Source organism: Idiotropiscis lumnitzeri, chromosome 1, assembly GCF_059441095.1.
Source record: "Idiotropiscis lumnitzeri isolate Australia: NSW breed Sydney's pygmy pipehorse chromosome 1, RoL_Ilum_1.0, whole genome shotgun sequence".
Classification (NCBI taxonomy): Eukaryota; Metazoa; Chordata; class Actinopteri; order Syngnathiformes; family Syngnathidae; genus Idiotropiscis; species Idiotropiscis lumnitzeri.
Window position 1 is genome coordinate 33,222,105 of NC_142391.1, and position 16,936 is coordinate 33,239,040.

At 36.7% G+C, this 16,936-nt stretch overlaps 1 protein-coding gene across 2 annotated transcripts; it reads right to left on the reverse strand.

Moving 5' to 3' along the window:
- Positions 1-165: 165 nt before the first annotated feature.
- On the reverse strand, positions 166-10,110 carry LOC148344287 (G protein-coupled receptor-associated protein LMBRD2B-like). Of its 2 annotated transcripts, none has more exons than XM_088296004.1 (17): positions 9,941-10,110; positions 8,777-9,006; positions 8,403-8,512; positions 6,940-7,038; positions 6,645-6,812; positions 5,577-5,787; positions 5,402-5,476; positions 5,231-5,335; positions 4,438-4,621; positions 3,934-4,115; positions 3,507-3,640; positions 3,325-3,430; positions 2,625-2,722; positions 1,923-2,026; positions 1,754-1,800; positions 798-828; positions 166-648 (listed from the first exon to the last, which is right to left on the reverse strand). In XM_088296004.1, exons 2-17 carry the CDS (start codon positions 8,948-8,950, stop codon positions 575-577), a joined length of 1,902 nt encoding a protein of 633 aa, XP_088152130.1. In that variant the 5' UTR covers positions 8,951-9,006; positions 9,941-10,110; the 3' UTR covers positions 166-574. The 2 variants fall into 2 exon arrangements, with proteins under 2 accessions (XP_088152130.1, XP_088152124.1); XM_088295998.1 differs by having other exon boundaries at positions 726-828; positions 9,941-10,109.
- Positions 10,111-16,936: the final 6,826 nt, after the last annotated feature.

A 16,936-nucleotide genomic window follows, 5' to 3' on the forward strand; every position in this document is an offset into this window, starting at 1 on the left:
CTAATTTTCACCACTGACATTCAGGACCGCACAAATTGTCTCATTTTCTGGCGGAGGCCTTTTTTACGACGGAAAATGAAGGTGTCATTAATTGATGATTAATTGATTTACTTGTAAATGTTGCCTAATACAAACTCAAAAAGGAACCCGCAAAATACATGAATGTTACATTTGTATTCTTTAATAATTTATCAAAAAATCCATCATAAAAAGTAAGAATTGTAGAAAAACAACACAATGCACATCCTTCATGTTCACAGCTTCTAGCGGTGCATAATGTAAAACATGTCAGAATAGACGGCATTAATGCTCTTGGCAAATTAATTTTTTCCCCACTTTTGTATTTTTTTCCTGAGTAATTTCATGAAGACCTTCTTAATTGATAAAAAGCTATTTTCTACAATGCAAGCATCCTTTCTTCACTTTCAGCCTCTGGATGTCAAGTATCACCAACGATTGATAATGTCACAGGGTGGATGTCCTTACAGAAATAGTTCAAAGATGAAGTTGGACAACAAGGACATACAGTGTTAAACTAAATAGTTTCTTATTGATCAAACATTTTGTTCGGTCGTCATCCTTCGTTGTCACTGCTGTGCAGTAAACTCCTCTGCTGCTCATCCAATTCTTGCCAACCGAAAGAGATAACTGCAAAGACAAAAAAAAATATTTTGTGATTATAGCAAAAGCTACAAATTATTCTTTACAGTAACATGAGTCCCCACTGCTTTTAGTGGTTTGTCTCTCCAAGTCGTCTTTAATTTCAGTGTAACCGGTTCTGCTCCCCCCGGACGCACCTTGGACTCCCCCATATCGCTCTCTCCATGCCTGACAACACAAAGCAATACATTATCTTAACAACAAAGTAAATAAATAAATGAATAAATAAAGTATGAATCGAGATAAGTACAGGCTATTGAGCTGGCCCTTTCAGTAGTGATGCTCAAATGAAGCTTCATGAAGCACTTGTGATAATCTTTGACGCCTCTAGATGGCTCTCTTGGTTAAAAGATCCACTGGAAATGTAATCAATTTCCGTTGCACTGGCCTTCCTCTTCAAACACATCTAGTTGTGTCAAAATATCACAAGTGCTTCATGAAGCTTCATTTTCCCATCACTACCTTTTAGGGTAAATTTGTGGCTATCTTAAAACTTTTATTGATAGTAGAGAGTATTGACTGGTGCTCACCTATTCACGGATTTTGGTGGGGAACATATTCTCCATTATTTTCTGAAAAACTCTCCTATTTTTGTTTTTTGTAGAAATAGTGAGAACAAAACACCCAGGGTCTTGCAAACTGACACTGCTGGATTGTGGTGCTTGTAGGCAGAATTAAATGTACTGCATAAGATCGTATTCAAGGAACAAAGAAAGCTATTAGAACAGTCTTTGATTTAAAATACACTTCATATTTGGTGATTTTACATTAATTACAAGACATACCTATTGCAAGCTTCACAAAAAATAGTTGAAGAAAAAATTTGATTAATCGCAATTATTTACAGATTTTATTGCGATTAATGAGTTAGAAATGTGCTTGACAGCACTAATTTGAACCAGTCCTAATGTCACCAGAAAAGCCAAAGAAAAAGTAAGATGTATGTTTTTCACAAACTTTGAGGGAAATCTTTCCCATTCGATTTTCCAACTGGTATGTCGTCATTGAATTTTAGGGGTTCCACTATACGTGCACAAGATAGTTAATAGATGTGTCATTAGTAATGTGTAGAAGTACAATGCCAAATACTAACAAATCTTCCATTTGTTGTATCCTCACTTTTCTGTCGTTTTCTTCTTTCTGCAAAGCAAAACATCAAAATGATTAAGATTACTTTTAGGAAAAACATTTTGTCAAAAAAGAGGAAGACATAATTGGGTTTTCATTTGTAACAACTGGTGAAGAGACAACACAAAGGCGACCTCTCCTGACAAGCTCCTTGCCCTCATCCACCAGTTCTGAGCTGAGGTCGTCATCGGCAACATACTGATGAATCCCCAGCAGGTTCAAACAGCGAGAACCAAGGCTAGAAAAACATAATGAACGCATGAAATTCCAGATATTTTGCATTCTATGTACAATATCCTTCAAACGTTTAGGGGGACCCAAACAGTTTATTTTTCCATGAAAACAATTACAACAATGTATGAATAACACGAGCGAGATTGGTTATTATTGAGAAATTTTACAAGTGAATAGAAGATGCCTCAAAAATAAGAAAAAACCTTTTGAATTGTAGTGCATGATTATTCAGGTTGGGCATCGCTTAAATTTTGAAGATTCCAGTTACTCAATTTGAATTATTAGGAAAAAAAAAGCTTGCATGGTTTGCATGAGGGATCTTTATGCTCCCTCGCACTTTCTGCTAGTTCTTCATTTTTGTCCTTTGTGGTGCGTATTGTTGCAAGCCGTACACTCATTTCTTATTGATCCGTTTTCGTTCATATTAGCCGTCTTTTACGCAGCAAACTAGGCATGGAAAATGTAGCACCAACATGTTAAAATCTGAACGATTCCGAGAGACCCGGAATGTTAATGCCAGTTCCACTTGATTCTCCATTGTCAATGCCCAAACCTCATGCATATACTACACAAAAAGATGACAACAGAATTCAATAGCTTACTTGTAAAGCGTGGCAAAGCAGAGCAGCAATACCAACACGGGGTAGTAGATGTAAAAGCCGTTGGATATGAAGGACAGCAGATGCATGGAGCCCATTATCTAAGTAGGGACACATCAATAAGCAAGTATCAGTTCTTATAAGACTTACAAGTGCTTCTACATACCGTGACTTACACATTTTTTGCTTTGTGTTACAAGCAGAAATGTGATTAAAAAGTCTCATTATTGGTTCCCTTGCAGTCTAAGTATCTGTTGTGCTTTGTGGTGGTCTTTTCAATTATTTTTATGTCCAGGTATTTAAAATTTTCTAACCATAGATCATTAAGAAAGCACGCGGAGTAAGAGGTGTCTTCTATTTTTTTCAAACAACTTTATATTCATTTGAGTTATATTGTGTAAATATTTACAGCATGAGTGTTTTGCTTCTTATTAGTGAAGTGAAAAAAATAGCCATTACGTTAAAACTATTTCTTTACAATCTATTTCGTGACATTATTACTGCATGTTTTTGTACAGAAAAAAAATCAAAAAATCTTTGGGGTTGTTTTGGTTTAATAGCATTTTGATGCATTTCAAAGATTATAACTGTTGTGAAATCCAAGTAATTTGAGACACAGGCATTGTCACAGAACAAATTCACCTTCTAAGTCAAGGCACCAATGTACTTCATGTCAATGCACTATGACAGCAAATCCACCTACAGATGTATAGGACGTGTGTATCCGGTCTTGTTGTGACACGGCGGGATCCATGTGGATCAGACCCAGGAAGTTGAGGCACAGGGGAGGAGTCAGGCGACAAAATAACCTTATGAGAAGACATGTGATACCTTAGGTGTGTTTAGGTATTCCAAATAATGCGACGATGAGTGTGCTGGGCATACATGCCGCTGAACTGCAGGCTGTAGGCGTCTGTCTGGTGATGCGGCGCCAGGTAGTAGTAGTTGTAAACACGGATTTGGAACACGGTGGAGTAGACGCAAACGCACATAAAGAGGATGGTGGAGAAACACACCACCTGGTGGACACGGATGGAAGAGGGACGTCAATGAAGGTGTTAATGTGGACTTATTCAAAGGAGATTATGCATTTTTTTCCCACAATTCAGAACACTGGCCTGTGACACGCTTTCATCAAAATATTCCAAGGAGAATAATCTCGTATTACATGAACATGTTAAATTGAAAATTATAGACACTTACAACACCCTACAAGTGGAATTGCTGAAATTACCCCGCTTGAAAAACAGCACTTTATTTTTGTTATTGTAATCTATTATAATAGTTATAGTACTTTTTTTCAAAATTGTACCTCAGTACAAATGTAGTAGCGTTGCTGTTCAGTCATGCGGATGATAATGGCAAAGAGGGAGAGGACCGGACGCACGCTGAAGAAGGTGCACTCGGACCACACCACCGCAACAGAGAGGAAGAATAGCAGCAATGCCAGAAGCTTGTAGAACAGCCGACGGAAGACGCACTCCCAGTACCACTCTGGACAACACACGCGCACGCACGCACACACACGCACACACGCATGCACACACACACACAGACACATGCGCACATATTACTAGGCAATGTGCAAATTATGAAGGAAAAAAAATAATATTTTTTTAAATAAATAAATTTTGGGGGAAAAATCAATTTATATGTGAAGCAAAAATATATTTAGAAAATATATGAGAAACTATAATACATACTGAAACTGGTTTTAATGCGTAATAACAGTTTGTGCTACAGTATTTGTATGGGGGCGTGCCTTAGAGTGACACCAAAATAATCGAACAAAAATGGACAATTCCCACACACTCACCTACTTTCGGAGTGTAAAGAAACCTTCGGATATAGCCGTCACACTCCGTAGCGTTAAAGCTGCGCACAAAGTGACACGTCGGGCTACTGTGGCTCTTTGAGACGTCCTCAAGATGGAAAATTCGCTCCAACAACATGGACCACTGAACCCGTGTCTGACGGCACCTCTGCACGGAGGAGATCACCTGAAAAACGCATATCGTCACCGTTGGGCGGAAATCTCCTTTGTCCAAATTTTGTTAAGTTCATATTTTTTCACTCGTCTATACTACTGGTCAGTCCCCGCATAGGTCATATATTTTTTTTTTAAATAAATTATTGAGCAATCTAAAGTGTTGTAAATGGACTGTGGACAATTTAATCTTCTATTGACCAATTTTTCCTCACTGAAAGTATGTACTGTATATTTTTGTGGGTAGTTAGTATTTTTGATGATTTCTTTTCGTATAGTATTTAATATTTTGTATTTTGCTTCCCTAAATCTATTTTGTTTTTATTTCATCACATTTTCTATTTTTTGTCATATTTTGTCCAAATGTACTTTTGATTTAATATTACATGTTCTTGTCTGAAATTCTGTATGATGGTCTAGCTCAATTTTTACCCAGATTTATTCTTTGTATTTTATTTATCATTTTGATCAAATGTTTTAGATTTTTCATCAGAATATTTTGTATTAAAAGAATTGCATATTTTTGTCCATTTGTATTTATTTTTGGGTTAGATAGTTGAATGTAATTACTGAGCGTTATTGCTTACAATCAAGTGTATTGGACTGAAGTTACTTTGTGTACTTTTTTATGAAGCTGAGCAAGGCCTTTTTTGGTTGGAAAGGTGGTCTGATCTTCACAGGAATGTTCTACGTCGCGGCCCATCTCCTCCTGGTACTCTATTGGACACTGAAGTGAGATGATGTTAGCATTTTAACAACACAAAATGAGCAAATAGACAACTTGAAGCTTCACCTTTGTCAAAACGGTGTCCACACAGTTCCTGAGCGAGTGGTTGTACTTGACTGACGCATTGATGACCGACACCTCCTTATGATCACGACATTGGAATAAACGCTTGTTACGTAAACATAATCCAGTGTGTTCATTTGTGTTGAAAATAAACATACAGGTATTTCAATGCCCTCACCTCCATGACATCGGCTAAGTTCTCCTCGGCTGCAGCCTTCTCGCTGGCCATCTTTGCCACCCTGAAGTAGGTCTTGGCCAGTAAGTATTCATGGCAGGATGACAGCCAATAAGAACGTGGGATATCCACAAGGCCGTAGCCGAGCAACAGCACCAGGAGAAAAAGGCCCCATGTGTTGGCGGCCGTGATGCCGATGGTCTGAAACTCGGTCCTGAAGGCATGTGACCGCAATATTTTTAAATTGCATTTCTTGTCGAGTATATTGGTATTTTATTCTTTATTTTTCCCCAAATATTATCGGGATATTTTTTTAACCAAGGCTTTTTTTCGCTCTAATATTTCAGTATTTTTTCATTTAAAATTTTTACGACATTTTGCCCTTCTAGTATTGTTTCCAATATTTGCATAATTTTATATCAAAATATTTTCAGTCGGATCATGATGTTTGTATTTTTTTGTCGATTATCGTTTATCATTTTTGTATTATCTGTATTATCTGCGTATATTTTTGTATTTTTTCTTAGAATATTGAAATATATTTCCTAGTATTTGAATATTTTCTGTTTAATATCTATTTTCACTTTTCTGTCTTACTTTCTTTCAAAAATTTTATTTTTTCAAATATTTTTTATTTTTTTAATATTAATTTTTTTGTTATTTATATTTCATTTTCTTTACATATATTTCATCTAATAGTTTCCCTTTTTTTCAGAATTGATTTTTGTTATGCTTTTCCAATAACATTTGTTATTTTTCATCTGGTAAATTTGCACTTTCCAATATTTTTGTTCTGTTTTGTATAATGCTTGTATATTTTTTTTTTTTACAATTTTGTACTCTTGTTCTAATATTTGATTTTTTTTTCGATTTGGTAATATTTATGCATTTTCTTAGACTCATATGTTTGCATTTTACATGCACATCGCTTTCTAGTATTTTAGACTTTTTTTTGGATTGTGCAAGCCCAACTAATATTCTAATGTTCACTTTCCGTTTCATGACTAGAAGAAAAGAACGTAATAAACATATTGAACCAACTCCTGTCTGACAGCGTCAATGAGAACTGACCATGTGAGTCGCCACTTTGGGTGCACAGCGACGTAGATGAACAGGATGATGAAGATGAGCAGGTAGGTGCCGTAGTAGATGACATTCTCAACAAGGGCCGCTTTCACCTTTCCCACTGGTGAGAACGCTCCCGACCGTGCGTACGACTGCATGAAGGGCATCAGCAACCTACACGCATGCATGGCCAAAGGAAGGGTATGATACACCCACTTCATGAGGTACATTTAGAGACCGTGTGTGAGGGGGTGTGCGTGTGTGTGTGGGGGTGCGTGTGTATGTGTGAAGGGGGTTTTACCAGGTGAGAAACTGAGAGGTCCAATACACAACTCTCCAGAAGACAGGTAGAACATCATCAGGTATATAACTCCATGGCTTCTCACACACACTTGGCGCACTGTCAACATACACCATCACCAATATTCTTTTGATACTATTTTCAAATGCATTTTCAATGTAATATTTGTAGATTGTTTTCTATTATCCAATAACAGCGTGATTGTTGTGAAATGTTCTTCCATTTGTCAGAAGTGCATGTTTTTCCATCAAATGTGTATATAATGTTTTCCTCAGATGTAATTTTTGTATAACTTTGTTGTATTTGTAAACTAACATGGTCTGAAATGCCAAGTATTTTTTATATTGTCTAGTATTTAGATTTTTTTTCAAATGTCAATTTTCCATCTGTTGTTTTTTATAATTGTGGCTGTGTACTTTTCATGCAACATATTTATTTACATATTTATTTTTCATCTAATACTTTTGTACTATATTTTCAAGTTTCTGTTAAATACTTTTGTATTGTCTGTGTATTTTTGTCTATTTTAATATTTATCAACTAATATATGAATGATATTTTGGTACGAATTTATTGTCCAATATTTTTTGTAATATTTATCTGCTTTTTATGTAATTTTTGTTTCAAATCCTTAGATTTGTGCATTTCTATTAAAAATATATTACCTAATATTTGTCAGATATTTCATACTTGCATTCTTTAATCACATTTTAAATTAAGTGTAAAGAAAATGTACATTTTATCTAATATTCTGTTTTAATTTCTTACAGCTGTGTATTTTTGGCTAATATATTTGGATTTGTTATCTGATTTTTTTTGTACTATATTCTAATGGTCTTGTATTTTTTTGTCAGGTTTGTCAAAATGTTTCTCTAATATATTTTTTTTGTTTCTGATATTTCTGTCTTTTTCAACTGTCAAGCCCAATTAAACTCAGTTGCTCACCAAAACAGCAACACCTACAATTTCTAAGATGAGCTCACTGAAAACTCGAAGCTCCGTGCCAACAATTACAATTAAAGCTGGATAGGTAGTAGCGCCCAAGTGATATGGATTTTTTTCATTTTATTTTTTAAACAAACTATGACTTCAGGTTGTATGTAAACTAATACTATACTAGTAAGTAAACTCCACACAGGAAGGCCGGAGCCGGAATCAAACCCACGACCTGTGCACACTGTGAGGCCATCGAATTAAGCAGTCATCCACCGTGCCGCCCTGTACAGTATATATTTAAAGATAATGTATTTTTAGATAGTATTTTGCAGATTTGTGCGTAATGCTGGTTTGAGTACATGCAAGGTAAAAACAAGCAGCAATTTGACCATTTATTTTAGGCGATGTTTGAAGGGCCATGAATGGCCAACCAATTATGCTGTCAGGTCCTAATAAGTGATACAAAAAATGGATGGATGGATGTACATGCAGTAGATTGTTGAAGACTAAAAAGATGTAGCAGTTACCTCTCAGTGGGGTAAAGGGTGGAGCTATTTTCGGTCATAAAAAAGATTCTTGTGGGTGTAACAGAGCCAGGATGATGTGTGTTATCCAAGAGACACTGCTTGTAGATGGTCTGAAAAAGAAATATATTGAAAATTCCTCATCGGTCTCCCATCCTGTTCCTCGAGGTCCATTGTACTGTCCGTTTTCCATCACTCCCTGCTGCAACACACCTGATTCAAATGATGAGGATCGTTATCCAGCTTCAGCAGACCTTTCTGTTTATCTAATCATTTGAATCAGATGTGTTGCACCAGGGAGAGATGCAAAACAAACCGGACAGAGAACCTAGTGGAATCAGGATAGAAGACCCCTGCTCAATAATATATGTGCATACCGTGCTCACATCCAGCGGCAGGACAAAGACAATGAGGAAGCAGAGATACCAGGACGCCAGCGTCCCAAGCAGGACCATCCGCTGTTGCTTCCTCAGGTCACCATAGCGATGGAGGAGGAAAAGCACCAGGAAGAACACGGCCGCGAGCACCAAGCCCAGCGCCACGCCGCTCATTGTGACAGGCAGACGCAAGCAATCGCCGGTGTCAGGACATCATGATGGAATGTCAGCTGCACATCAGAAGAGGCATTCAATCTATTTGACTGTCATGGCCGTTGTCAATTGAAAGTGTTGTTTAAAACAAAATAACAATGGTCGTTAAGGAGATATGTAAAGAGCAGTCAGGAATGGGGGTTGTGCACAACTAAAAAGTTGTGTCGCTCTCACGAATGTGTCAGTTAGTTATTTGCATTTATTGGTTTGTGGTACGTAGTCTGACATTTGTGAATTTTTCATCCGATTTTTTCTGGGGCGGGGGGGGGGGGGGACAAAAATATGGAATGTATTTTTATTTTTCATTTACAATGTTCGTTTCATATGCTGATTGGTCTTTGACGACATACAACTTTATTTATACTGCACATGACACAACAGCTGGAGATGTAACATGCGCCTAGCTGAGCTCAAATAAACGGAGAAAAGAACAAACCACTTCAGGAAGTGGTCCATTCACTCACGTTCACTGAAAAGATTCATTCATTTTTAACAATGTTCATGAACAACCCAACACAAAGCCAAAGCCAACTTTTGAAGTTAAAGCAAGCTTCAATACTCTTCATAAAAGACTTTCTTTCATTTGCTTTTATGTCTTATTGTGTGTTTTACATTTACCGTCTTGAAAATACAGAGCTATTTCTGTTTATTAAAAATATATTTTTTAAAAAAAGTGTTTTTTTCTGGGTTGAGTCTGCTTGCTAGCTTATAGTGGTTGTTTCACTAGTTAGTCATGGAAGAATGCTCTCCACAACTTTAACATAATATGAGCAGCCCTATATATTCAAAAAAAAAGAAGAAAATGCAAAGGGCTTAGCTCCAAGTGGCATGCCATAAGCACCGTTATGTTTCGGCTCATCATTGGAGGCCATAATAAATTCGTCGATCACTGTTTACATTGACATTTAGCCCTTTTTACACCCATTTTAGGCGTTTCAAGTGATTTCCTACCTTCTCTTGCGTTAAGATGCTGACACTCTGTTCTTGTGATGTGGAGTCACATACAAACGCACTCAACCTTTGAAATTACATTGCGAAACACCTTCAAAAACAATATTCGTTTACTCGCCATTCGACTAGCGCCGCATGGAATTGTGGGTGGTTGTAGTTTGCAGTCAAACAGGAAACCGTATTACAGGATGCGGTCTGTGTAAACTACCTTAAACTTGACTTCTCAAGAAATAAGACTACAGAAAACCACGTGACCAGATGTTCAATTTATTTTTGACATGTATTGTATTAAAATGTCAATATATCACGTTAACTGTTATTATTATTATTATTATTCGCCTAATATTTTTACATTATTTTTTTTCATCCATACAATTTTTAGCATAATTTTTTCTGTATCTATTCAAAATATTTGTGTCCAACATTTTTCTAAATGCATGTATCTATAATTTTTTTACATTTCGTAATATATAATTTTCTTTTTACATTAAACATATTTTTGGTCTAATTTTTCTTGTATTTTCCGTTATGTGTTGTGTATTTTTCCCACGAAGAATTTATTTGAGGGAGAATTGACTAATTGCAGCAGTTTTTATCTGTTCCAAACACATTGATACCAAATACATAAAAATTGAGAAGCTGAATAATATTTTATTGCAGCATTTTAGTCAGCGTTAGTGCAGATGAGAAACTTTTTGAATTACATTTGAGAAATTGCAGTTCTCAAGACACTCTACAAAATTTATACACGCATTGTGTGTTGCAAAGAATCCACATTTTCTGATCAGATGTGATGGAACAGCCACACGTAGAGGTCATCCGAATAAAGCGGGCCTGCCACACTGAAGTATGCGTCTCTGTGCTCCAGCAGAAAGTCCGTTTGACCCAGCAGGTCCAGGCACATGTGCTCCACCAGAGTCAGACAGGTGGACCACCCTCCATCAGCGCCTCCTATCCACCCTGAGTCAAAAATGTCCGAATGGTCAGTCCCGTCATCCAGAAAACTGTCCATGTTGAGAATGTCTTTGAATGTGTTCAGTGAAGAACAAGCAGCAGTTACAAGCACCTGTACTACTTAGTGAGGCCATCTGTCAGCCTACATGCGCACTTCAACCCACTCTGGGATTAGGCTAAGTAACCACTATACTGTAAACTCTATAATAAAAATCGTGCATTTTTTTTTAAAACGTATTATTCTTTTTCTCATTATTAGTATTATACAGTAGGCTATTAGGATTAATTGACTACTTTTTGAATATTTTACTTTTGGGCATTTTTCATTTAACAATATTTCCCCCCAAATAATCTGAAACTGTGTGTTATAAAATATTTGTGTACATCTGTATTTTATTTTTGTAATATGTAAATTTTAAATAATTATTCACCAAACATTTTGGTAATTTCTGTTACAATTGATTTTTTTTTTCTAAAATAAAAACATTAAATTTTGTTTGTATTTTTGTCTAATATATTTTGGTATTTTTCAACAGATATTAGCACCCTATTCTTAATAAATATTTTATTTTTTTCATCCTTTTAAGTGTTGTTCTTCTATTTAACATGAAATATTTTTGTAGATTTTGTAAAAGTCTTAATTCAAAATGTTAACAAAATATGGATTTTCATTTGGTATTTGTACTGTTTGGTTTATCTTTGCGTGTTATTTTGGGGCAAATAGTTGTGTATAATGTTTTATTATTTTTGCGTTTCCTGATAGTTTTTTTAGGTCCAAAACTGCTGTTGCACTGCGCTCTCACCACTAGATGTCATCATGTTCAACATAATGGCCATTAAAGGATTGCGGCGATCATATTAATGGAAAGAGTGAGGTCTAAGGATAAGTGGCACAAACGAGAAAATGGGTGAGATGGGTAGGTGATGTGTTCACTGTAAACCCTGTCTTAAGAGCCTTTTTTTTTTCAACACCGAATTTCCACAGATAGTGGACGAGCTTGTTTATTTACTCAATATGCTATTTACTCAACTGGGAGAGGCCTTAATTGGTATTTTGGTGGAAACAGTGGCAGTCATACACAAAACCAGGGTTTTCCAACTCTGGGCTTCGAGGGGCCCCTATTGGGTTTTAGATGTTTCCCTACTCCAACATATTCAAATGATCAGTATTGTGCTCAGGCTTCTCACATCTTGCTGACAAGGTAATCATTTGAATCAGGTGTGTTGGAGGAGGAACACACCGAAAGCATGGCTCCATCTGGTGGCATTTTAGTGCCAAGGAAAAAAATTAAAGCGAGTTGAGAGTTTTAGTTAGACAAAAGTAGATTTTTGCTGCCATTTTGTTGCATATGCATTAAACACTCTTTTACGGGGCGTCATTTATTTACTCAAATGCAAAGGTGTGGACATCAATGAAAATGGACAAAGTGTGCTAAGACACACCTGAATTCTCCTCAAGAGGCTGACTGTGTGCCTCAGGAGGCGCTGGTCTTTTGATTAGCAACGAATTTTGAGCACACTATGCCAGAGGGAATAACATCTATTAACTCAATTATCACCTGTTTTGTTTCACTTTTGTAAGTCTAAAGGGGAAAGGAGGGTGTCTATTTGAGGGTGACATTTATTTCTCTTAAGTGGATAACGCCGCTGGCCTGTATAAAGAGGGATGACCGTAACAGCTTTAAAGCGTGGGATATGACTTCTGGCTTTAATCCATCGGAGACAATATTTACATGCCTCTGTATGTGCTGCTATTTTGGTTAGCAACAGAATTCAAACTGTGGGCTCCGCCGTGGCCTCAATGGCAAAACAACGCGTGACCATCTGAGTCACTGAATGACAGAAACGAGCGCGCTGAGACTCTCACCCCCTCGGCTCACAACACCTGATCCATGGGAAACCCTCACGCACAATGATGATGATACAATGCAGCCCTAGTTGTGCCACGTCCCTAGGTGGTGACCGCAGATCTTATAACTTGGCCTGGATACATCAGCCCCTGGGGAGTAGCGTGACTTTGGGAGAGTTACTCTAACTGCGTGTGGTTGTGAGAAGGGCACAAATGTTACAAAAGTGTGTGTGTGTGTGTGTAAAGATTTACACTATCTATTTTTCCCTGCTTGTTTGATGCATTTTATGGCACTTCTCTGAAGCTTCCGTCCCATTTACAAGCCACTCTTTCTTTGGTGCAGCGGAAAACAAAGGCTTCTGTTGTTGGCTTTGCTGTGTGTTAGTGTGTGTATGATACAGAGGCCATGTGGGTCACTGAGGCGAGGGTCAAGATTGGTGGGGGTTCCACTTCAAAGCTCAGTGATGGGAACGTAAGAGGGATCGGTGTTATTTGTGTTGCTTTGTGGGTCTTTATATTTGCTTTAAAGCGCATATATTGTTCAATGTCTCTGTTTATTTGAGAGCATTCCTTTTGAGTGGGTGATCCAAGATTGTCGTAAATATTTGGATTTCACAGTTTTTGGAGATTATGTAACATTAACTGTCAGCTTGGAAAGTTGAAGTATGATGTAATAGAAAGTGAACGTGTCCACTTTCACTCACTTTAATGTAAAATGACCGGATTTGTACACACTATATAGAGTTTCAAAGAGGATAATATTTATATTACACACTTTTCAGGTCTTTGTTTTTGCATGTTTGAAAAAAGCTTTCAATGATTAATTTATCAGTTGTTTGAGGAAGTTGCAGTAGTAAACATTAGAAAACTGGTTACAAAAATCAATTTAGAATAAAATCAATAATTTTAAGGGTTTAAGTTATTAAAATATTAATCCCTCATCATAAATGAAAAATAAGGAAATATTTGTACCAAAAAAGATTTTTTAAATTGTTTTAACCTTTTGTTTGAATGGTACATCTTCTTTCATTCATTACATTGTGTATGAAATATATTTAAAAAATTGAAAGTTCATATAATTAATATATATATCAGATATTTATTAACAATATTTATCAAAGAAAATATATTAAATTCTTTGGTTTTACAACTTTTTTAATCTCTTTATGATGTATTACCTTTTTTACAAAGCCTCAAAGATTGGATGTCTGTCATTTCAAATGGAATATACACAGTGCAACCTTTTTTGTGGAATTTCCCTACATTTGATTATATGTAAAGTACTATGAGCTGTGTTCTCAAGTAAACTATACTGACTTTCCCTTTTTTAACTCACCATAATGTTATAGGTTTGTATGAAATCACACTAAATTGCCTGATTATTAGGCTATTAATAGGAATAATATATACCATACAATTTTTTCAAGTACTGATTTTGCCTTTTTGTGCTTATTGTACTAATAATACTATATCAGTTATAATTATAATGTAATGTCTTGTATGAAATCCCACTAATTTTCTAAATTAAAATGTTATATATCACGTTTTTTCTAGTGAAAATATAGGTTTTTTTTAACAATTTATTGTGCATTACTTTTTTACACAAAACTGTACTAAATGTCCGTATTAATCTTCCTGAGGTTCTTTTTTCCGCGCTTACGTTACCATTATTTTTTTCAAAGTACAAACGTACTGCATTTCTTCTTGTATGAAAGCACACTAAATCCCTGTATTATGTTGGTTGAAATGCAATATACTCTACTGAGTTTCTTTCAGGTAAACATATATTGGCGGATTTATTTTTTGTATGAATTATTATCAAATGTTCATAATGGGGGCTTTCCGCTGTGTGATTATCAGAACAGCTGTCCCCAAACACACACACACATGCATGCAAATACACACACACCCTCATGCAGCCAGACCTTGGTTTTAGTAAGAGTTATAGACCTTCACATACTCAGCATGCTTTCACTCCACCACAGTCAGGAAGGGGAACTGAATAAAAGTGAAAACTGCAAACATAGCTTTTTACAAACTTGTGATCAATATGTGTGCGTTATATTTGAAGGTTCTACATGTCAAAACTCAGTGTAACTTAACTCTCAGCAGTGTCGAATGCAGCATGCAGGCCTTGTGGCAAAACATTTAGACATGTGGCGCTTGTGACAGCATGTAATGGCATTTTCAGCCTGGATGGGACTTCAGATATGTATTTACAAGTCACAAGTTAGTCACAAGTCTTAAACCTGACACTTCTTTGACAGAGATTTTCACATTTAAATGATCAGGACTGTTGAAGCAGGTGCGTTGGAGGAGGGAGACATCTAAAACTGGATAGAGGTTCTCGAGGGATGAACTTGGGCACCCCTGATCTAAAACATGCAGGATAGTGGCCCTCGAGAACCAGTTTTGCACACCCCTGCTTGAGTAACAGTAATATAATGCTTGAAACTTGTATGAACACATTGAAAATTTGATCATTTGTAATTGCCCCAAGCAGTCTCTGTATTGTCCATTACTGTATTGTCTGCTCAATTAAATTCACTGTCATCACTGGTAGAATGAATGTACTTTTTGACGTCTATATCCGTCAATGGGAGTGAATGAGTTGAAAACATAACCGACATGACGCACAATTAATGTTTGATCCGCATCAAGTGAGCAAAATCGCTTTCCTTGATGGGTGAAATAGGACGTAATAGTTCTTGTGTCTCTTAGATTTGATTTGCAAACCTTGCATGTCGGACTTGTATTTTTCTCAATGTTAATCAAAGACATAATCCTTGGGTCCAAGTGCAATAATCTTGTAACCTCCCACCATGATCCTTCTGGAGTTGGCCTTTGCGCTGCGCATTGCAACATATTAGTGGTTTACCAGATGTAATTTAAAAAAAAAATTTCAATCAAAAACAGAAGGCTCACTAACGTGGAAATACAGATTCTTTTGCCGTAACAGGCGAGATTTGTCATTTAGATCAAGTCAAGGTCAAGTTGAGTCTCATGAGTAGCAAGTCAAAGTCAAGTGATGTCTTTAAGTTTTAACCAAGCAGGCCGCAAATCCGAAATGTTATTGACAATTTTAACCTCTGGTATTATCCAAGTAAAATACTCAAGGAAGTGAAGACAATTGGAAGTTAAGTGAACAAAATAGCACACTGTCCTCAGTGAGGTTTATTATTCCTACTCCAAAGTGGGTGAGACAGAAACTGCCCTCACCATAGACTTCGTTTAGGTGTGAGTGTGAGAGGGATTGCTGATGCAACTCACAACATGACTGCCAAACATGTACTCCCTCTGCATGAGTCACGAGTGATGCATTCAACTGTCTGGACGTCGATCTTCACAATTCTCACTCACAAAGCAGAACTAAAGCAGTGGAATGTAATAACATTACAACTGCATTTATTTTGGTGTGACACGTAACGCAAGAAAACAATGAACAGATACTCTCTGGTAGCTCTTTTTAAACTTGGACCAATCAGGACACCTATTTTGTTGCACTAGCACGAGCGTTGATGCTAATGTCACAGCCGTGGAGCCAGGGGCGTTTCTAGTCACGTTGGGGGCCCGAGGTACAAGCGCCTATGAGGGCCCTCATGGCCCAGAAACGCCATCATCATCATTCAATCCAGAGATTTTTTTATTTTAAATAACACAAGTTTCCGGATGACAAAAGCACAATCAAGCAAAGTAAAAAGTAAAATAAATAAAAATCGTTTGTGGTCTTTTGTTCCTACTCACCTGAGGCTGATTTGGAAAAAAAAAATGCATTTAATTTATGAAGCACTTTTCCATGACGCCCAAATATCCACAATTTAAAAACAAGAAAAAACTAATTGTATGACATTTATTTGTTGTTTTTGTCATCTTTTTTTTCCCCTTTGGCAAGTCCTGACAGATGCGCTCGCTTCATTTTTTCCTTGACGAGAAGTACCGCAGAAGGCCGGCCACAAGTCAGGGGCCTCTTTTAGGGTTTTTTTTCAACGTGTCGCTGCAGTGTCTATGTCGGTTTCAGGTTACATGTGTCATTGATAAGATATTGGCCATGTCTCAGCCTTAATACACTAGGCAGTTTTTTCGATGGTGCATGTCTAAAATTTCTGGCAAAAGGACAAATCTTAGCGCTCCCCTGACAAAGGATTTAACTCTCACCAATGCTGTGGCTCAATTCATTGTAGAAATTTCTAAAA